This window comes from Palaemon carinicauda, chromosome 37 (genome assembly GCF_036898095.1).
Source record: "Palaemon carinicauda isolate YSFRI2023 chromosome 37, ASM3689809v2, whole genome shotgun sequence".
NCBI lineage: Eukaryota > Metazoa > Arthropoda > Malacostraca > Decapoda > Palaemonidae > Palaemon > Palaemon carinicauda.
Genome location: NC_090761.1, coordinates 61227420 through 61250884, shown reverse-complemented (window position 1 = coordinate 61250884; position 23465 = coordinate 61227420). Strand labels below are relative to the sequence as shown.

The 23465-nt window shown below is 38.1% G+C and overlaps 2 protein-coding genes across 6 annotated transcripts in view; both read right to left on the bottom strand.

The window, feature by feature from the left end:
* Positions 1-9515, bottom strand: part of LOC137629724 (transcriptional regulator ATRX homolog) — a 109990-nt gene extending 100475 nt beyond the window's left edge. For all 4 annotated transcript variants that reach the window (XM_068361289.1, XM_068361292.1, XM_068361290.1 and 1 more), the window contains exon 1: positions 9370-9515. The gene's annotated coding sequence lies outside the window, so the exon portion shown is untranslated. The remainder of the gene's footprint in view (positions 1-9369) is intronic.
* A 5591-nt stretch (positions 9516-15106) lies between these two features.
* LOC137629723 (atrial natriuretic peptide receptor 1-like) overlaps positions 15107-23465 on the bottom strand; it is a 118122-nt gene continuing 109763 nt past the window's right edge. The window contains exons 18-23 of one of the 2 annotated variants that reach the window (XM_068361288.1): positions 22779-22928; positions 19463-19586; positions 18736-18804; positions 16978-17251; positions 15863-15957; positions 15107-15199 (exon numbers count right to left, since the gene is read on the bottom strand). In XM_068361288.1, coding sequence (XP_068217389.1) covers positions 15137-15199; positions 15863-15957; positions 16978-17251; positions 18736-18804; positions 19463-19586; positions 22779-22928 — 775 coding nt within the window. In that variant the 3' untranslated portion in view covers positions 15107-15136. Of the gene's footprint in view, positions 15200-15862; positions 15958-16977; positions 17252-18735; positions 18805-19462; positions 19587-22765; positions 22929-23465 lie in introns of those variants that run through there. The other variant, XR_011041594.1, reaches the window with a different exon arrangement.

The window sequence follows — 23465 nt, the reverse complement described above, 5'->3', positions numbered from 1 at the left end:
AGGAGAAAGCTCTTTCTTCAACATGGATCACCTGTCAAGGTAAACACTAGCGAGGTAGCCCAAACTGAAAAAAACCGTAAGTTGAAGTTCTGTGAGCTGCCACCATCAAAAGTATACTGAAGTAGCGCACACTTACGTGTTATCGCAGACGTGAGAGCTAGTGTTGATGAGGTAGCGCTAGCTCTCACTCTAAATAAAGTCTAGCATGTCGTCCTGATGAGATTTGCTAGAAGACTTGAAAAGCAATCGTTGAAGCAATAGCACTAGAGCTCTATTGTGTCTTACGAGTACAAAAGGAGAGTCACTGGGAAGAGAAGTGCGCTTGCTTGCAGTGAGGATCGTAGGCAGTAGTGCTCTGCGATCCCCACCAGAGAAGCTCTCCCTCGAACAAAGTCGGAACTTACCACCCCAAAAGTAAAGACAATGAGACTCGCTGCCGGCTGTGGACGATTCTACCCGCAAGCGGGAAGTGCTTACATTACCTCGGAAGGGTAAGCTATTCTAGGAGTTGTCACGAGCTGGTCTGTGCTGCTGTTCGTTAGTCCTGAAATGCGGACGGATGAAGAGGACGGAAGGGCGCAATCATCAGGCGCTGGAAGAGGTTGCTGGAAATCCAGGAACTTGGAAGTAAGCTAACTGGTGATCGCGAGCTCACGAACTGTTGCGTAGTTGCAGCAGGACTGGATGAGGGAAAGAGATAGGGCGCGATGAGTCTTCTTTGTAATTAGTTGTAAAGTACCAGGTCAGAAATTAAAATGTGGGTAAATATTTACTATAGCACAATATTCTCAATAAAGAAAATAAGAAGTGTTCCTGTTGTATTTATATGCAACTTGAACTGTTTTGATGTAAATAATCGAGGGAAACCCATATTTCTAAGATTTTAGACATTTTACATTAAAAAAAGTTGTGACAGAAAAACCCCATTTCAAACGGGTAACAAACACAAGGACCACACCTAACCTAACCTAGGAGCTGTATTCTTCCCTACTTGACTACCAAGGTGGGGAGACTATGCCATAGATTGCCATATCTTTAGCTTATCTTAAGACTAAGTCTCAACCCTGTGTTTACTTCCCAACTGGCTTCACTCCTGGCAAGGTAACACTAAATCATATTTCGTAAAATTACCTTAATAATATCGTGTTACAGACAAAGATAAACAATTTCCCCAAGAAGAAAATCCTTTTGACAAGTAATACAGTTTATGCCTGTCCAAATCAACAGGGTGTAAGTATGATAGCAGCTCCTGTATGTATTATTATGTCTAACTTAGAATACGGCAGTGTAAGGGGGGTCGCCGGACCCCCTGTTAGATAAGTAGGTAAGGTTTCGGCTTGTAGGTTAGGTTAGGGGGAAAAGTTTAGGTTAGTTGATGTCCATTTTAATCAATGCGTGAGGAACTGGCCGCTGATATACAAAGGCCCCGAAAAAAAAGTAGGTTTTTCCCTAGGTTACATTACCCTGTAATACAGAACAATAATACCGTGAAAGGGTCACTAAGGGTTTTAGCTGCCAATAAAGGCATGTAGACATAATTACGGTTTGCTGGGAGGTACCTGTGTCCGCCAATCTACAAACTACCTGCCATTAGCCTCGGCGGTCATCAAAGCTAGCCCGTGTCACTCAACATTAATAAAATGTTATTTTCATTAGTAAAATAAATTTTTGAATATACTTACCCGATAATCATGTAGCTGTCAACTCCGTTGCCCGACAGAATTCTACGGAAGGGATACGCCAGCGATCGCTATACAAGAGGGGGGTGTACTCACAAGCGCCACCTGTGGCCAGGTACTGCAGTACTTCTTGTTGACACCACCTCAATTTTTCCTCGGTCCACTGGTTCTATGGGGAGGAAGGGTGGGTCAATTAAATCATGATTATCGGGTAAGTATATTCAAAAATTTATTTTACTAATGAAAATAACATTTTTCAATATTAATCTTACCCGATAATCATGTAGCTGATTCACACCCAGGGAGGTGGTGAAAACCAGTGTACATGTATATCAAGAAGCTAAGTATCCCGTATTTCATATTATCAGTTATTCAAAATAACAATGAAATTATAAGTACCTGGTAAGGAAGTCGACTTGAGCCATTACTCTGCCTTAAATAAGTTCGTCTTCCTTACTGAGCGCAGCGTTCCTCTTAGGAGGCTGAACAACTCTAAGGTGCTGAAGTATCAAGGGCTGCAACCCATACTAAAGGACCTCATCACAACCTTTAACCTCGGCGCTTCTCAAGAAAGAATTGACCACCCGCCAAATCAACAAGGATGTGGAAGGCTTCTTAGCCGACCGTACAACCCATAAAAAGTATTCAAGAGAAAGGTTAAAAGGTTATGGGATTATGGGAATGTAGTGGCTGAGCCCCCGCCTACTACTGCATTCGTTGCTACGAATGGTCCCAGGGTGTAGCAGTACTCGTAAAGAGACTGGACATCTTTGAGATAGAATGATGCGAACACTGACTTGCTTCTCCAATAGGTTGCATCCATAACACTCTGCAGAGAACGGTTCTGTTTGAAGGCCACTGAAGTAGCCACAGCTCTCACTTCATGTGTCCTTACCTTCAGCAAAGCAAGGTCTTCTTCCTTCAGATGAGAATGTGCTTCCCTAATCAGAAGCCTGAATAGTAAGAAACTGAGTTCTTAGACCTTGGAAAAGAAGGCTTCTTGATAGCACACCATAAGGCTTCTGATTGTCCTCGTAAAGGTTAAGACCTTTTTAGATAGTACCTAAGAGCTCTAACTGGGCAAAGTACTCTCTCCAGTTCATTCCCCACCAAGTTGGACAGGCTTGGGATCTCGAACGACTTAGGCCAAGGACGTGAAGGAAGCTCGTTTAGCAAAAACCGAGCTGCAAGGAACATGTAGCCGTTTCAGATGTGAAAACTATGATCCTGCTGAAGGCGTGGATCTCACTTACTCTTTTAGCTGTTGTCAAGCACACGAGGAAAAGAGTTTTTAATGTGAGGTCCTAAAAAGAGGCTGATTGGAGAGGTTCAAATCTTGATGACATAAGGAACCTTAGGACCACGTCTAGATTCCAGCCTGGAGTGGACAACCGACGTTCCTTTGAGGTCTCAAAAGACCTAGGGAGGTCCTGTAGATCTTTGTTGGTGGAAAGATCCAAGCCTCTGTGGCGGAAAACCGCTGCCAACATACTTCTGTAACCCTTGATCGTAGGAGCTGAAAGGGATCTTACTTTCCTTAGATGTAACAGGAAGTCAGCAATCTGGGTTACAGTGGTACTGGTTGAGGAAACTGCATTGGTCTTGTACCAGCTTCGGAAGACTTCCCCTTGAGACTGATAGACTCTGAGAGTGGATGTTCTCCTTGCTCTGGCAATCGCTCTGGCTGCCTCCTTCGAAAAGCCTCTAGCTCTTGAGAGTCTTTCGAAAGTCTGAAGGCAGTCAGACGAAGAGCGTGGAGGTTTGGGTGTACCTTCTTTACGTGAGGTTGACGTAGAAGGTTCACTCCTAGAGGAAGAGTCCTGGGAATGTCGACCAGCCATTGCAGTACCTATATGAACCATTCTCTCGCGGGCCAGAGCGGAGCCAACCAACGTCAGCCGTGTCCCTTTGCGAGAGGAGAACTTCTGAAGTACCCTGTTGACAATCTTGAACGGCGGGAATGCATACAGGTCGAGATGGGACCAATCCAGCAGAAAAGCATCCACGTGAACTGCTGCTGGGTCTGGAATCGGAGAACAATACAACAGGAGTCTCTAGGTTATCGAGGTAGCGAACAGATCTATGGTTGGCTGACCCCACAGGGCCCAAAGTCTGCTGCAAACATTCTTGTGAAGGGTCCACTCTGTGGGGATGACCTGACCCTTCCGGCTGAGGCGATCTGCCATGACATTCATACCGCCCTGAATGAACCTCGTTACCAGCGTGAGCTTTCGATCTTTTGACCAGATGAGGAGGTCCCTTGCGATCTAGAACAACTTCCACGAAAGAGTCCCTCCCTGCTTGGAGATGTAAGCCAGGGCTGTGGTGTTGTCAGAGTCCACCTCCACCACCTTGTTAAGCTAGAGGGACTTGAAGTTTATCAAGGCCAGAAGAACCGCCAACAACTCCTTGCAATTGATGTGAAGTGTCCTTTGCTCCTGATTCCATGTTCCCGAGCATTCCTGTCCGTCCAAAGTCGCACCCCAGCCCGTGTCTGATGCGTCCGAGAGGAGACGGCGGTCGGGTTTCTGAACAGCCAAAGGTAGACTTCCTTGAGAAGAAAGCTGTTCTTACACCACGCGAGAGTAGACCTCCTCTCTTCGGAAACAGGAACTGAGACCGTCTCTAGCGTCATGTCCTTTATCCAGTGAGCAGCTAGATGATACTGAAGGGGGCGGAGGTGGAGTCTCCCTAACACGATGAACAGGGCCAGCGATGAAAGTGTCCCTGTTAGACTCATCCACTACCTGACTGAGCATCGGTTCCTTCTCAGCATGCTCTGGATGCATTCTAGGGCTTGGAAGATCCTTGGGGCCGACGGAAAAGCCCGACTCTGAAGATCCATACCCAGGTAGACAATGGTCTGGGATGGGACGAGCTGGGACTCCTCAAAATTGACCAGGAGGCCCAGTTCCTTGGTCAGATCCATAGTCCATCTGAGAATCTCCAGACAGCGACGACTTGTGGGAGCTCTTAAAAGCCAGACGTCTGACGGAGCCGGACACAAGATCATGGTACTGCTGCACAGTCTGTGAACTGTCAACCATGGGGAAGCGAGGAAGTACAGTGACAACCCGAAGCTGTCTAGACTGTCTGGGTCGTACAGACAACTCCTTATCGGGTTGCTGAGGTTGCCGCACTGCGTCACAACAAGTCACTTCTGCTGGTTGTTGAACGTCTTCCCAGTGACACACTGACTCCGTAAACAAAAAATCCTCTAACAAGGACTAAGCTTGGACTGCATGTCTTGCAACACAGCTCGAGGTCTATGGGAGCAGGTGTGGTAACAGACGGGGTTAGCGACTGAAGTGGAACCATTACCTTCCCTGGAAGCATGTTATGCTTAAATAAAAGTCCATAGGAGGCTACGCAGCTAAAGGCTCCTCTCCAAATGACAGAGTCCTCAAGGGAATATCAGAAGGAGGGAGAAAAGCACTTTCTCATCTACAGGGACCATATCCGAGAAAAGCTAAGTTCTCTCAGTGAGGGTTTCACTGGTGCAAAAGCAGCAGACTAGAAGGCAACGTTATGAAACTGCTTGACAGTCTAGTGAGTTGGCAACAACCAAAGATGTGTGACTGAGAAGCATGCGGTAAGGTATGCAGAGCATGCTGTATGCAGAGCATGCTGTATGTAGAGCATGCTGTAAGGTAAGCAGAGCATGTTGCATGGCGTGTAACATTTCTCAGAAATTCCATGACCAGTGCTAGATTGAGTAATATCGCATTACTGTCCATTGAAAGTGCACGTGCCGAGGGAATTGATTTAGACTGTTTTGTTGATGAATTTGATAGCCGGCATGATAATCGTAGAATTAAGCTGCACTAAATATACGTACTATAATCTACTTCACCTCAGGAAAGGGAAACTCGCCCTGTTGGCAACACTGCATTACTTCATGCATGCTTGCATGGGGTTTTAATATCAACATAATATTTACATTATATTCATAACTCATGATTCATTTTTGTTTTGAATATATTTTTGCCATATTTTTGCGATTTTGTTAAAAATATATTGCAAGGAATACATATATATATATTTTTTTTTTTTTTTTTTTAAGTAATACGAATAACCTCCATTATCATAATGTTTGTGTAGGCATACATGTATATGTTTTACAAATGCAAGTTATGAAAGTAATGAGGTGTTATTATTGTCATTTGTTATTTCAAAGTTGAATGGGAAGAGGCTCAAGCTGAGGAGAAAGTGGCAGATGCATGCGTTGAGGTGGCTGACTCATAGCATGAGGTTCCTGCCTCAAGAGTTGCGCTTGCCTCAAGGGTTGAGGTGGCTGCGCAGAGAGAGGCTCTTGACTCACGAGTTGAGGTTCTTGAGGTGTGAGCTGCGAGAGTTGAGGTGGCGGCTGCGCAGAACGCGACTCCTGTCTCACGAGTTGAGGTTCTTGAGGAGCTTGCCTCGAGAGTTGAGGTTGTAGCTGCGAGAGCTGAGGTGGCTGCCTCAAGGATGGTAGAGGTTGTCGTACCTCAAGAGGTTGCTGCCTCGAGGATGGTCTTACTGCAAGAAACTCTTGCCTCAAAGGAAAAGGAGGTTGTAAGGCATAAGACTCCTGTCCCCATTGTTGAGGAGGTTAGCGTGGTAAGAGATTCCTGCCTCAAGGAAGGTGGAGGTTGCTGCACAACGCTGGTAACTGGCAACTCCCAACGCGGCAGCTCACGCATGGAGGTAGCCTGAGGAACCTCAACCTCATACGTCTGGCAGATTGTACTGCGCAGAGGAGGAGGAGCGTTCGCAGGAGGAGGTGTATTAACCTCCTCTGCCTGAAACTCCTGCATCAACACCGCAAGCTGAGACTGCATTGACTGCAGCAAAGACCACTAGAGTTTAAGAAAGACAACAACAAACGGAGCTACTGTCCGTTGAGACTGAGGGTCTAAAACAGCTGGTGCGGCAACAGACGGAGCTACTGCCTATTGCGATACCACCTTGCCTCTCTGGGAGGTGTGCAGTTGTCGTACTGCAGCAAGTCCGAACTGACCCAGGGCTAATGGCTACACCTAGGAGTTGGACTTGTGCGGAAGGGACCGACTTGCACTTAAAAGCTGCAAGATTGGTCCATGGTTTCTGCGAGAAACCTCTACCGCAGACGAGGAAAGAAAGGGCTCTCTCGTCTTTGTGTGGGTGGGGTGATCACGTCGGCAACGTGTGTAGATACACCCGAAACCACGGAGGGAAAACGTCTGTTCGTCGATCAAGGCCTGCTGAACCCATAAGTCCTTCGACATTACTTCTCCCCTGGGCTTGGGAGCTTGTAAGAGGTCCCAGACTAGGCGAACAACTGGCACGAACAGACGAACCCTCGAACGCAACACTGTAACACTTTGCGCTTATCACTTATCACTTTTGATTTTCTGTTTGCACTTATTTCACTGAACTCGAAACTTTAAGTGGTTTGTACCTGAAACACGCAATTCTATCCTTCCTTAAAAGTTAATAATTGCGAAAACAGAATTACAATGTAACAGAAAAATCTAATGAAAGATAAATAATTCAGTGGCTGGAAAGAGACTAAACACTAGATCAAATAAACTACGTTTAAAATCTCTCACCGCATAAAGCTTGAGAACAAGAATAAAACTCTAGAAACGTTTACCTTCTTCCCCTAAAGAGACTAGGGAGAAGAGCAAACACGATAACAACGTTACTCGCTTGAACGAAACGTTTATCCTCCTCTCTCTCCCTCCGTCTCTATCTCTCTCTCTCTCTCTCTCTTGACTTAGAACCTGAGAGAAGAGCCCAATCATATATATCGTTAAAACATATTATTGTTAAAGGAAAAAAACTGAAAGATTTCCCAAATAAAAAGTTCCTTTATTAGAATTAAAACCATTAAGCTAAGAAAGAATGAACAAAACGCTAGAAACGGTTTACTCTTACTGCAACGTGACACCGTGAAAATTCTCTCTCTATCGTAACGATAGAGCGCAAGTTGAACGTTCTGAACGTCAACAACTGCAGAGACAAAACAAAACGTTAGTTCAACTTTGAAAACAGTACGAGACTATCAAAGAAATTCTTTCAAAAACATTAAAATAGCATAATATGTTAACAGGTAAAACCGAAATGACGGGCTCAATGTTAATTAACTTCGGTACAAGAAAAGACCGCCTACTATTAGGAAAGGTCGAATATAAACAAATATAAAAATTAATTTTAACAAGTTTATAAAAAAGGAAGTTAATCGAAGAGGCCTATAAAAGGCGGAGAGATATAAAATAAATCTATAACTTTTGTTAAGCAAATTAAGAAAGAGAGTCTATACTCTCTTAGACACCAACACTTTCGTCTAAGGGAAGGGTCGGCCATTTAAAAGTGAAAGAGAGTTCATACTCTCTTCGTCACCATAATTAATCAAATTAATTCCAAAAGCTAGCTAAGCTAATAATAAAACTTCCTGAATAGCGAAAGCTAAAATCTAGAGCAAATACATCACCAAATCGTGAGCAAAAACTCCAGAATCAACAGCGTATCCATGTAGGTCTAGCCGGAGGCACGACAGAGGAAAAATTGAGGTGGTGTCAACAAGAAGTACTGCAGTACCTGGCCACAGGTGGCGCTTGTGAGTACACCCCCCTCTTGTATAGCGATCGCTGGCGTATCCCTTCCGTAGAATTCTGTCGGGCAACGGAGTTGACAGCTACATGATTATCGGGTAAGATTAATATTGAAAAAAATAATTTGAATGCATTATTTATCTTCAAATAACTCTCTTGGGATACAGTATAGGATATAATAGGATACACTGAGGTACCTGTGTCCGCCGATCTACAAACTACTTGCTATTAGCCACGGCCCTCATCAAAGGTAGCCCGTGTCACTCACCATTAATCAAAACCAATTGAATACATTATTTTAATATAACTCTCTTGGGATACAGTATAGGATATAATAGGTTACACTGAGGTACCTGTGTCTGCCAATCTACAAACTACCTACTATTAGCCTTGGCAGTTATCAAAGCTAGCCCATGTCACTCAATATTAATAAAAAATCATTTGAATTCATTATTTATCTTAATATAACTCTCTTGGGATACAGTATAGGATATAATAGGATACACTGAGGTACCTGTGTCCGCCGATCTACAAACTACCTGCTATTAGCCACGGCCCTCATCAAAGGTAGCCCGTGTCACTCAACATTAATCAAAAATAATTTGAATGCATTATTTAGCTTAATATAACTATCTAAGGATACAGTATAGGATATAATAGGATACATTGAGGTGCCTGTGTCCGTCGATCTACAAACTACCTACTGTTAGCCTCGGTCTCATCAAAGCTAGCCCGTGTCACTCAACATTAATACAAAATAATTTGAATGCATTGTTTATCTTCATATAGCTCGAATGAGATACAGTATAGGATATAATACGATACACTGAGGTACCTGTGTCCGCCGATCTACAAACTACCTGCTATTAGCCACGGCCCTCATCAAAGGTAGCCCGTGTCACTCACCATTAATCAAAACCAATTGAATACATTATTTATCTTAATATTGGAATACAGTATAGGATATAAAAGGATACAATGACCAATTTCCAATTACAACAACCAAACAACTACGTTGGCCAAGCCTAGGCTCCCGGTCACAAGCTGTCGTATGTCTGGCTCGAGTTGTACATTATTTACATGAATAATAAAAAATACGATACTTCATTACTTACTTATTATCAACTTTTAGACCAAACTGTCTCAAATGTATTGACTTAATATGGATTTCATTTGTACTTGTCAGGTTGAATGTTGTTGTTGCTTTCGTACCAAACTTGCTCATGTAAACAATCTGAGCGCGTTGCTTCCTTCTTCTTCTTCTTTTGTTCGTTCGCTCGTTATTTGCGATTATTATTATTATTATTATTATTATTTTTAAAATTATTATTATTATAATTATTATTATTATTATTATTATTATTATTATTATTATTATTATTATTATTATTGATGTTATTATTATTATTATTATCATTATTATTATTATTATTATTATTATTATTATTATTATTATTATTATTTTTATTATTATTATTATTATTATTATTATTTTTGTAGTTATTATTATTATTATTATTATTATTATTATTATTATTATCATTATTATTATTATTATTATTATTATTATCATTATTATTATTATTATTATTATCATTAATACTATTATTATTAATATCATTATCATTATTATTAAAATTATTATTATTATTATTATTATAGGAATAGGAATACCCCCACACTCATTTTGTCTTCTTTAACAAAGAATTTCTGATTTGATGCAGCATATAATTTGACAGGCATTTTGATAGGAGAAAAAGAAAATGTCTGGTTCATAGTAAAACTTAATTTCTGATGGGCATTTTGACTAGCTTGAAAATACCCTCCATGCTGTGATTATAGGACTAACAATCAATTTTGCAAATAAAATGTCTTGTTTTTTATTGTACTTATGATTTGGCATTTATCTATACATCAAGGCTAATTAGTAGAAATATATTTGACTAACTTTTAACATGTTGAACTTAAGGATCCAACTCGATTCTTTAATTACACACTTCAGTTGAAATTATCGTTAGATTAACCACAGACCAACAAAACTATAACCAGTGGAGTAGCTTAGCTTTGATGCAAGCAAACACTACTCATATTGTTAGTTGAAAGTTCTTTCAATTTTACCTATAATCCTACTTATTAGAGTTGCACAATATGTTTATGGTGTTGATTACTTCTAATTCTCTGGATTTTAGGTTGTTTTTGTTGTGCGAGATTGAATTTGAATAAAGATTTCTTTTAAATTCAATATTTCCGGTTTACAAGAAATTATCTAACATTAACTAATCAAGATTGGGTGTATCCTGTGTCTTATGTTGACCAAAATACTATTGATGGATGAAAATAATACAAGCTCTAATTGTTATCCTTAAAAATTCATTGACGAATTGTCTAAAGCTACATGGGGTCACAGTGTCTTATCCTCCTTTATACACATGAAAATTCCATTGAAAAACAGTTAGGTTGTAACCTTCCACCGAGAAGATGAATATGAAAATATCCTCTGAAAAGGGAGTCTGGTTTAAACATTATCTAAGAAAGGTAGCTATAGGACTAATTGAAATGGGATTGGGTTGAAACTTTCCCAGGAGGAAAAGAAAAAGCAGAAAACGTCCTTTAGAAAGAGTGTAGATTTGAAATATTATCTATAGATAATAAACTTCAAAATACTTTTTTAAAAGATGGTCAAACAAACAAACCTCGCTGTTAGGCCATAGGCTAAGCATGAGTGTCTGCTTCAGTTTTTGAGCACAAATCACAAACTCCAAGTAAGTAAGATTGTGACAATAATTATGTGGTTTGGCGAATTTATAGTCGAATCGAAGAAATTAACTTTTGCGCACCGTCTTCTCTGTTGATGTAGCTTATAGCCAACAGTTCTTGTTGGCACGGGACATTCCCTTGGTCGGCCTGTAGGTAACCAAAACTCTTCTCTCTATAATTTTACAGTAAACGTTAAAACTATTGATGAATATCTTCAAACACTGCACGAGTTGAGCAAAGATTGTCCGCTTGTAAATAGTTATGCGAAAAAAAATGTATCAACGGCAGTTGGTTCGGATGCATTCATAAAAGGTCCTCTTTATTTTGTTGTAAGTAACTGGTTGATTAAAAACCATGAGCTAGATTTTAACCGAGTTATTAGCCTTTGAAATGAAATGTCTGAGAAGAATCTGTGGTGTAAGATGGGAGGACAGAATTACGAACGAGAGAGTGAGAGAAATGGCTGGTGTTGAGGACACAATTCTGATTAGAGTGGAAGATATTCAGAGGAGATGGTTTGGGCATGTACAGAGGATGGAACAGGACAGATGGCCAAAGATAGTGCTTCATGGTCAAGTGGCCGGAAATAGACCGAGAGGACGACCAAGAGATACATGGGTGAAAACCCTCAAGAAAGCAAATAGAGGCGAGACATTTCAGCAGCTGGCACAGATGGCATTGGATAGGAGTTTCTGGAGAGAATGGCGATATCAGATGCAGGACCCAACCCGGAGAATTCCGGACGGGATTTAGTGAGTGAGTGAGTGAGTGAGATAAAACTACAAGGGCACATATGCTTGTGCCACGTCATATAGAACAGGGTACTCAGATAACTAAAATACCGTGCAAGCGGGTGATGATTCGGACATCAATTGCAATAGTAAACTTAGCGTAGTTTCCAACAATCAGTTAGCGGACTCCGAACCAGTCAATGCTGATAATAGAAACATTGGTTTTACGGTGGTAAATTGCATTCTTGCTTTAAATTTCTAACTCAAAATGGTTAATGTAGTTTCAGGGCAAGGAAGGACATTAAGAAAAAACAAGTGTAACTAAACGCAAACGAAAAATTACAGCCAATCGCTGCTTATAGTCATGTAAATTTTTTGTTGTCGTACAATATTGTTTGTTATGTCCCATTGTTGCTGTTGTTAAATCCCTTTGCACCTGCGCCTATGATTAACTAAGCTTTCAAAGTTTACTTGACTACAAATTATGGACAAGCTGGTACAAAGCTTCGAGCGCTAAAACTCAAGTCATTTGTTAAAGATTTACATATTGGCCATATCCCCAGATTGTTGTACTGTATAGTTGGCACATGCTACATAACTTGACACCAATAACAGTTGAAAATCTGCAGATAAATCATCATCTGTCTTGGCTAAAAAATACATTCAACTGTTACAATTTTTCAATGCAAACTTGAACACGAATTGAAAATTGGTAGTCTATAGACTTATTGTAGTTTGCATTACTTTACGATGCTGTAGCCGATAACCTTTGACAATGTCGTCTAAACAAAAAGAGTCATTTAGGCCTACCCGTGCCAGCCACCTTGCTGATCATATTGTATAACTTTATAGATAAACAATTCTTTGTAGAAATTTTGGGTAGGTTTATCATTTTAGGATAAAAAAATCAGAAATGTTTTTAACATAATTTATAATCAACTATAAGAAAATTACATTAATATTTTCCACGTCTTTTCTGAGGATCTCTGTAGGCCTACATCCAGCTTGATTGCAGACTTGAAAATACGCCGTCTTGGGTGGTGTATTATTATTATTATTATTATTATTATTATTATTACTAGCCAAGCTAGAACCCTAGTTGGAAAAGCAAGATGCTATATGCTCAAGGGCTCCAACAGGGAAAAAATAGCCCAGTGAGGAAAGGAAATAAGGAAATAAATAAATGACGAGAATAAATTAGCAATATATCATTCTAAAAAGAGTAACAGCATCAAAACAGATATGTCCTATATAAACTATTAACAGCGTCAAAAACAGATATGTCATATATAAACAATAAAAAGACTCATGTCAGCCTGGTCAGCATAAAAACACTCACTGTTACACCGTACAATCTCTCTCAAAACTTCTTGCCCATTTAATTACAAATTTTCCATCCCCACTGAAGACATCATAGAGTGGAGTTTTTTTTCTTTTTGCAGTCCCTTACATATAAAATTCCCTGTACCTGGATAAAATACAGTATTAACAGCTATATTGTAAACCATGTATTTGGTGGAAGTATTTCATCTTACATAACTTCTATTTTCCAATGAACTTAGGCTACATATCAAGAAATATTCTAAAAGAAGAAAGAAGTGAACTGAATGAAAAAATAATAATTCTGAGTCTACTGCAGACCCTTTCTATAGTAATAATGATAATCATCATCATCACCATCTCCTCCTACGCCTATTGAGGCAAAGGGCCTTGGTTGGATTTCGCCAGTCGTCTCTGTCTTGGTCTTTTAATTCAATACTCCTCCATTCATCATCTACTTCGCGCTTTATAGTCCTTAGCCATGTAGGCCTGGGTCTTCCAATTCTGCTAGTGCCTTGTGGAGCCCAGTTGAACGTTTGGTGAACTTCCATTAATATTATTATTATTATTATTATTATTATTTCGTTAATCACATTCTACAGAAACTGGTGATTTATGGTGAGTTGTTCTGGGTTACCCTCAAGTTAGAGTTCTCTTGCTTGAGGGTACACTCGGGTACACTGTTCTGTCTTATATCTTATTTCTCTTCCTCTTGTTTTGTTGAAGTTTTTATAGTTTATAAAGTGATATTTATTTTAATATTGATGCTCTTTTTAAAATATTTTACTTTTCCTTGCTCCCTTTCCCCACTGAGCTATTTTCCCCGTTGGAGCCCCTGGGCTTATAGCATCCTGCTTTTCCAACTAGGGTTGTAGCTTAGCAAGCAATAATAATAATAATAATCTCCACAGTGTATGAAGTCAGAAGCGATATTGAATGGAGCAATGGCAGAAATTGAATCCTAGTCCAACATCCCTCTCATTGATAAGAGTAAAAAAGATAAATAAAAGAGCAATGCCAGTAGGAAAATGGAGTCTTTACATGAATAGTTTTAAAAATGACGAACTTACCAGATACCATTTTGAGAATATTATAAAAAAAAACATTAAAGATTCTGATTAATTCTGATATAAGAAACAGTTTTAGTCACTCTGAGTGATTGACTTTCTTTTTAATTGACTAAAATTTTATATTTTTTCATGTCTATTTTCAATTCTCATCTGTTCTTAATCATTCCAATAAGGTTGTGGTGGCCGATGTGGTAACATCCCAGACTGGTGAACGCCAGACTGGGACTCGAATCCCGCTCAAACTCGTTGGTTCCTTTGATCGTTGCAACCTCACCATCCTTGTGAGCTTACGATGCGGGGTTTGGGGGAGCGTGTATGTCTATCTGCTGAGTCATCAGCAGCCTCTGCCTGGCCCTCCTTGGTCCTAGCTTGGGTCAGTCTCTAGGGCATTGCCCTGCTCGATAGGGCAATGTCACTGTCCCTTGCCATTTATGAGTGACCTTGAAACCTTTAAACTGAAGAATACCTAAATAGGAGGAAGTTCTCATGAAATAAATGGATTCACTTATTTTTATGATTTATTATCTTTCCAGCCATTGTGTTAGCATTGGAACAAAGGTACCTTACACAATTAGACAGAAAACATTGACCACAATATAGACTTATTTTACACAAATGATAAAATCCTCTTTGGGGTTAGCACAGACATTTTTGTTTCTTTTTACACCACACTCAATTCGAAGGTCATGAGTTCATAGGAGTTCATAATCTCCTTAATTACCCTCTACTCGCGAACCTTTGCATCTTTCACATATAAAACAAAAAGTACATATTGGAACACATTACAGATGTAATCTTCCTTAGCACGAAGATAACTTAATATATGGTAGTCCACATAATAATAATAAACGCTCTAAGAAGAGGTCCAGTGGCGGATAAAACTGTAGAGCATTTAGAAATATACACATTATCTTTTTAATTTTCCTTATCTGGACTACCATATATTGGAACACATGTATAGTTTTTTTCAACAATTGTCTTTTTTTTGGTGTTTTGAAAGTATATTACGTCACAGAGTCATCTTCACATTCTCCCAGCAGCCAGTAAGTTGTGACTTTTCCTTTACCCTGGAAATAAATAAAAATAAATCAATAAACATTGAAGGATGCAATAGCTATAAATATTGTGTACAATGGTATTTTACCATATCTGGCTTAACAGTTACATGGTTACCTTATTATTATTATTATTATTATTATTATTATTATTATTATTATTATTATTATTATTATTATTATTATTATTATTATTATTATTATCTAAGCTACAACCCTAGTTGGAAAAGCCGGATGCTATACGCCCAAGGGCTCCAATAGCGAAAAATAGCCCATTGAGAAAAGGAAACAAGGAAATAAATAAACAACAAGAGAAGTTATGAACAATCACAATAAAATAAACCATTTTAAGAACAGTAACAGCATTAAAATAAATCTTTCCAACATAAACTATAAAAATAAAAAAAAAATCAAGAGGAAGAGAAATGAGATAGAATAGTGTGTCTGAATGTACCCCAAGCAAGAGAACTCTACTCTAAGACAGTGGAAGACCATGGTATTCTTTCGGATGGTGTTCGTTATAGCCGGTGAGTACTGAATCAAAACCAATGTTTTAACTAAAACCAGAATTCTGTGAAACTATATTGCAAGAGTTTTGTGTTGAATGGAAATTACACATGATCAATAACAGTGCTATCCTTAAAGTATAGTATATGAATACTGTTGACCTCATACCTTCATATCAACCTCTCCTCGGCATTCTAAAGTAAAGTATGGGTAATGCTGCCTCAACATCTTGCAAGTAGACGGAGATACATGAATCTTGAGAGCTGGAAACAAAATAATGACTTATTCTGTGAAAAGTTAATGGTAAATTATTAACATTTTAAAGCCCCTTCCACGCGAGGGGCAATTGCACGGCGGGCAGACACTGTTACCAATTTTGTGGTATGGGTAGCGATCACGAGTATAGATGGCGTTATGGATAGGGAAACCAAGTGCAAACCATTGAAGTGCCCATGCCAGTTGTTGAGGCATTGGATGGGCTCCTGATTAGGGACCACGTTGCCCGTTAAGTAATCAACTGTGACTGCCTGGCATATGGCCCAAGTCCTATGTTCGCCTGCCTATCTTACACTGTTTGATCTGGTAACACTGTTTCAAACCAAGAGAATTACGTGCAAATCAGAGTGCTCGCCCTACATTTGCCCTCTCGCGTGGAAGGGCCTTAAGGGTTCACTTATGATCTACGGTAAGTGAGGTGTGTAATTCTTCACGTAGGCCTACAACATTTCTTAATAGTCTTGAGAAGTCACATTATTAATAGCATATGTGTAAAATCTGATAAGTATTGAACATGACATGATGCTGTTTAGAATGCTTATTTTTCAATTGTTCATTTGCTGAACTATTTGAATAATATAGTTGTTATTATCATGATGGACTAAATTGGTAGCTTTTCCTTATTGTTATCTGACAGATTTTGCCTCATGTATTTTTCATTTGCTGATAACCTTTTATGGCAATATATTATAAAATAAGTATTATGCTGCACAGCCAGGAAATAAAGTTATATTCAAATTTATTAGTTTCTTTTTATCAAAGAAACAGCTTTATAATTAGTTATCTGGGTAAAATATACTTTTCTAAAGTTGTGACAGTAATCCATTCTCTTTCTCTGACTTTTTGTATTTAATCAAGACTTGCAATGGAGATAAAATTACATAAAACTAGGTGAAGTATGCTAACACTCCACCACCACTTTGAAGTGCATATATCTTGCACTTAAAAACAAAAGCAGGTCATATGCATCTTGATATGTATATATAACACCAATGACGCATACTTACGTAATCCATTGCTCTCCATACGTGAAGCCGTGTTGACAGTATCCCCGAAGAGGCAATACCTAGGCATTTTGAGGCCTACTACCCCAGCCACGCAGGGTCCGGTATGAATGCCAATTCTCAATTTGAGCTTGTCGTCAGGCCTGTGTCGAATGGTGAAGGTCTCCACCTCCTTCAGGAGAGCCAAGGACATGCTTGCGATCTCTCGAACGTGACGGGTATCATTTCTGACGGGGAGGCCAGAAACTACCATGTACGCATCGCCGATAGTCTCAACCTGTGTAGATGTAAGGTGTACGATAGTAATAATAATAATAATAATAATAATAATAATAATAATAATGATAATAATAATAATCAGCACTAGCACTGTGATCCCAGTCTAGCATTACTGTACTCAAACCCTTACGATCTCTCTGACGTCTCTGACTGTATCAGCAACCTGACTGTGACAGATTCTCTCCCAGCGAGCACCTCATCCAATGGGAGAGCTGCTCCGTCCCAGACGTAGTACTGCCTCCACTCACAGGGACCAATCAGCGACCAGCATCTGAATAGACTACCGCCCCGACCTGTTTAAATAGAGCCAGCCCAGCCTAGTATGTTCCATTCTAGCCTGAAGATGAGAGGAAACATCCAGTCCTCTCTCAAAACACGTTGCAGGCAACTTTTTTTTGTATCCTGTACTTGAAAAGTTTACTTTTAGTAAGTCTTAAGTAAAATCTTAGAATTTTTCTACGTTTTTTGCTCCCCTACCTACTGATGACTAATATAGCACAGCTACTGGCGGCATCATGCAGTACTGTTGAGAAAAAGAAAATTAGAGCAATTGAAAAGCTCAACTACAAAATCAACGCCATTGGGGCGGCTAAAATATTCAATGAAATAATAATAATAATAATGATAATAATAATAATAATAATAGTAATAATAATAATAATATTATTATTATTATTATTATTATTATTATTATTATTATTACCTGCGTAGATTTAGAGTGCACGGTAATAATAATAATAATAATAATAATAATAATAATAATCATCATTATTATTATTATTATTATCATTATTATTATTATTATTATTATTATTAGCCTAGCTACAACCCTAGTTAGAAAAGTAGGAGGCCTCAAAAGGGCTCCAACAGGGAAGCAGCCCAGTGAGGAAAGGAAATAACAAATAAAGTAGACATGAGAAGCAATGAATGAAAGATACAATATATTTCTAAATCATACACAACTGTTACAGTTATGAAAGAGATGTAATGGCTTAAATAATGATAAGAAATGTTATTATAAATTCTAAGAGAAATAACTATTTTAATAAATGACATTACGCAGTACCTTCACTATTATTATTATTATTATTATTATTATTATTATTATTATTATTATTATTATTATTATTATTATTATTACTTGCTAAGCTTCAACCCTAGTTGGAAAAGCCAAATGCTGTAAGCCCAAGGGCTCCAACAGGGAAAATAGCCCAACAAGGAAAGGAAATAAAGGAAAACTACAAGTAAAGTTTAAGAAAAATCTTCTTCTTTGTCTGCATCTTTTTTTAAGAAAAATAACAACATTCAAATAAATATTTCATATATAAACTATAAAAAATAACAAGAGAATAAAAACTTCAAAATAACCAGAGAAAGAGAAACAAGATCGAATTGTGTGCCCAAGTGTACCCTCAAGCAAGAGATCTCTAATCCAAGATAGTGGAAGACAAGTGATTAAAAGAAATCCATAAATTGGCTCACCTTATAAACATCGAAATTTTCAATTATGGCATCAAAGCGCGTGTACAAGTCGTTCAGAAGATCTACAACCTGTAAAAAAGATGGCCTCATATTTCATTAATGGATTTAAGCCTCCTCAAAGTAATTCTGAGGGGGAATAACTTTAAAGGATATTCAATTAAATATACTCATCAAAATAAATCTCTAGATTTATCATATCATTTGAAAGTGCTTATATGTAAAGTCACCTGCAAGGAATTATCTATATTCTATAATCTCTCATAAAGAGTGACCAACATCATAGTTAGCTAAAGTGGCGGATGCTGTATTTGTGCATTTTTCCGAGTTGAATGACCATGCAAATAATCAGTCAGAATCAAAACAAATTTTAGAAATAGTAGTAAGATTTCAACAATCTTTTAAGCAAAAGAGACATTAGTATTATAGAAGGGGTCATTTATTTTTGCTTATTTCATTATAAGGTAATATTTTACAAATACTAATGATATGATTTTGGTGAGGTACCTCACTGAAAATATAAATGAACATCAGCTTTGGGTATTTCCTTATCTATTGAAAATTATGAGGAATAGTATCCATAAGGAATTACGTGTGAAAATTTCATGAGATTCGGTTGAATAGTTTTGAGTTATGCGAATCACAAACAAACAAACATATGAAAATAGATAAATTAATACATGCCTATCAAAATATAACATTACAAGGGTAATTGTTTACAAAGACAAACCTGGAGAGGCGTAGACTGAGCAGAGAGTGCAGTAAATCCAACTATATCACTGAAGTATATGGTCACACAGTCGTAAGTCTCTGCAACAACACTCTGACCAGCTATAAGCTGACTTGCTACAGATCTGGGGGACAAAAAAGAGGGATTTTAAAACACCGGCATGATCATGTGTATTCTAGGACACTCCAAATTCAAATCACTGTTCTGTAGTCTTGGGTAGTGCTATAACCTCTCAACCATGGTCTCCCACTGTCTTGGGTTAGAGTTCTCTCTGCTTGAGGGTACACTCAAGAACGCTATTCGATCTTTTTCCTTATTACCTTTCCTCACTGGACTATATTCCCTGTTGGAGCCCTTGGGCTTATAGCATACTGCTTTTCCAACATGGTTTATAGCTTAGCTAGTAATATTAATAATATATCTGAGGATTCATATATGTAAAAATTTGTTTGGAAAATACAATTGCTTGTAAATATTTTATTGTCTTTACTGCAGCATGTATGTTTGGAAATGTTATCCTATACCTTCTTGTATTTTTAATGTTGCGTTGTTATGAGTGACGTAAGAATCAATAGAGGAAATTATGAGCATTAATGGCTATTATTTAGATCCTGGGTACTTCAGGCTTGATCACAGAGGAGCAGAAATCTCTAGGAAAATCAAGACTACTTATAGTGTTGAGTCAGAAAAAGCTGTTGTATTGAAAACTAAAATTATGTATGAAGTTTTTTTTTTCTTTTTTTGAAAAGTATTTTCATCTTCATGGACTTGCTTATTTCAAATGCAACTACGCCTTTCTCTCATGAAGTGAATTATCCAACAATTTCAAGGTTATATCCCTACGTTCTGGACCAAAAAATATTACCTCGCTAAAATCATATTATCATAGGTCCTGTGCACTGAGTTTGTTCCTTAGTTGTTTCACCTGTGGCAATATCATGTCACTTTTCTAACGGATCAGATTGAAACTAACTGGCATTCACTGTACCACTGTTGACATACTAACCACGGAAGCAATCTTCAATGTCTCTAATCTTATTGCAATTATTGCTAGTTATCAGCCTCAATACAGCAGTAGGGATGCGGTGGCCGATGTGGTAACGTTCCTGACTGGTGAACGCCAGACTAGGGTTCGAGTCCCGCTCAAAGTCGTTAGTCGAGTCCCATAATAATAACACAGGAAATAATGTACAGCAAGTACATACGTAGAGTTATATTCATTGCACCCTTTCATTTTGAAGTTAAAGAGAAGTGTGTGTTTCTTTGGTCACTGCAACCTCACCATCGTTGTGAGCTAAGGAGTGGGTTGGTTTGGAGGAGCCCAAAGGTCTATCTGCTGAGTCATCAGCAGCCATTGCGTGGGCCTCCTCGGTCCTAGTTTGGATGGAAAGGGGCTGAGGCGCTGATCCTACTAGATAGGGTAATGTCACTGTCCCTTGCCTCTGCCATTCACGAGTAGCTTTTTGACCTTTGAACACTAAAACTACGACTTTCCAGTGACAGTCATAATCTGATTAACCTAGTTACCATTTCCAGCGTACTGAATTCCTACAGTGAAAATGGGCAGGGGTACCTATCTTTATTAAGGTATCTTCACTCTAAATAGCATCAATGATTTAGCAGAATGCCTGGCCCTTAGTGCTGGTTGTGGTAGTAGATGCAGAATCTTGGGAGGGCTTCAAGTTATACCTTAAACTCTTTCTGGTAGCTTCTTAATTTCGTTTTCTGCAGACTATAACACATATAAATATGGATAATATGGTCTGCTGTATGGCTTTTCAATTAGCCTTCTCTGTAACTGCCTTCTCTGTTAGTTTTAGCACGAGAATCTGACTTTCATGAGGGAAGTTAAGTTATCTTAATCACGGTTTCTTAAGGCACCAAATTTATGGAAATTTCTATTGTCTGGGATTTATTATGAATTCTATAAACCATGATAAGTCTAACTCATATAAATCTTCCCTTAAGACAACCTCTAGCAACAACAAGTGACAGTATGGCTCGCTGTAATAAACTGACAACACTGTGCTACGTCAACCAAAGGCAGATAATCAAGACAGTAATTGAACACGAACACAATCATCAGAGTCTATTAAGCACTTACCTTTTCTTAATTAGTTTATATTTGATGAAGATATCTGGAAAACCATACATTAAATTGGATATTACAAGAAAAATCAGAAACGTAGAGATGCAAGCTGCTGCTATGACTAGCTCTTCCTCAACGTAATTAGCAACAGGTGTGAACTGGACTCCTACTGGCGGGAATATTTCACTTAATGTGTAACTTCATTTTAGATAACAGTGAGTATGAATTCCTTACTCATTATTTCTCCTTACTGCCTTGGATTTAAACGTACTTAAGAAATAGAAAGGTTTCTTATGTCTACACACTTCTCCATAAAAGACGTTACAACCAGTCAAATATCTCGAGCTGGTGTTTTGATATTGTGGATGTGGTATAGGTTTTCTATCTGGCATCAATAAATAATTTTCTATAGCAAATGAAGGTTTCTGAAGCTGGATAAAGCGTTTGAAGTATTTATTGCCTTGATTATTGAATATTTGACTTACATTTCGTTTGACATTACTAGTGTCCAATGTGATGAGGAGATAAATTGAATTCTTTGCATTAGCAGAAATGTCGTATACTTTGCTTGCATTATTTCGATACTAAAATTTACAGTATCAACGAAACCCGTGAATGCTGAAAATATCATCAATAGATATCAAAATAATAAAAGAACTCGTCCATGAAAAAGCAAAATTTCGGACATTTGTACATTTCAGAAACATGTTTATGGAAGCACAACAGAAAAAAGGGCCTTAACTGCATCCTTTGGACTGTAGGAAAATGAGGTAATTACCGGCTCCCCCCAATTCTTCTAAATTGCAACATTAAACGAACTTGTCGATGAAAAAGAAAAATTTCAGACATTTGTGAATTATTAAAAAATATGGAAGAAGAGAAAAAGCAGTTTACTAGAGCATTTGAACTGTAGGAACATGCCTTTTAAAAACATGTATATGGAAGCACAACAGAAAAAGGCAATTTACTATAGCATTCGGACTGTAGGAACATGCATTTTAGAAAGATGTTTATGGAAGCAAAACAGGAAAAAGGCCATTTACTACAGCATTTGTACTGTAGGAGTATGAATTTAGAAACATGTTTATGGAAGCAAAAAAAAAAAAAAAAAAAAAAAAAAAAAATGCCATTTACTACAGCATTTAGACTGTATTAACATGAAGTAATTACCTCCACATTCATCTAGACTGTAAACACCAACAACAACAAATTACCATTTCCACATACTTCGGGAGGAGCTGATAGAGGACCTCCTCACACCGTCGCTTCTCTTCCAGGTAGTCAGCCGTCCTCTCCTGGACGAGGGATTCCAGGTTGTTGGCGTATTGCTCCATGCGGAAGAGCAAGTTGTCCAGGATATTTCCACTTTCGTTGCCCCTTTGGAAACACGAAGAGGAATCAGTTGGAAATATGGGATATGAAAGATCAAATTCAATGTTGTCTATGTTGTTCCTGTTCTTAAAATGTTTAATTTTGATTGCATATTACTTCTCTCTTGGATTATTTATTTCCTTGTGTCCTTTCCTCACTTGGCTATTTTTCTCTGTTGGAGCCCTTGGGCTCATAGCATTCTGCTTTTCTAATCAAGGTTATAGCTCAGCTTGTAATAATAATAATAATAATAATAATAAAAATAATAATAATAATAATAATAATAATAATAATAATAATAATAATAATAATAATATCGCCAGTGTTCTTAAAATATTTAACTTCTAATGTTTATTACTTCTCTCTTAGGTTATTTATTTCCTTATGTCCTTTCCTCACTGGACTATTTTTCTCTGTTAGAGCCCTTGGGCTCATAACATCCTGCTTTACTAATCAAGGTTATAGCTCAGCTTGTAATAATAATAATAATGATAATAATAATAATAATAATAATAATAATAATAATAATAATAATATCGCCAG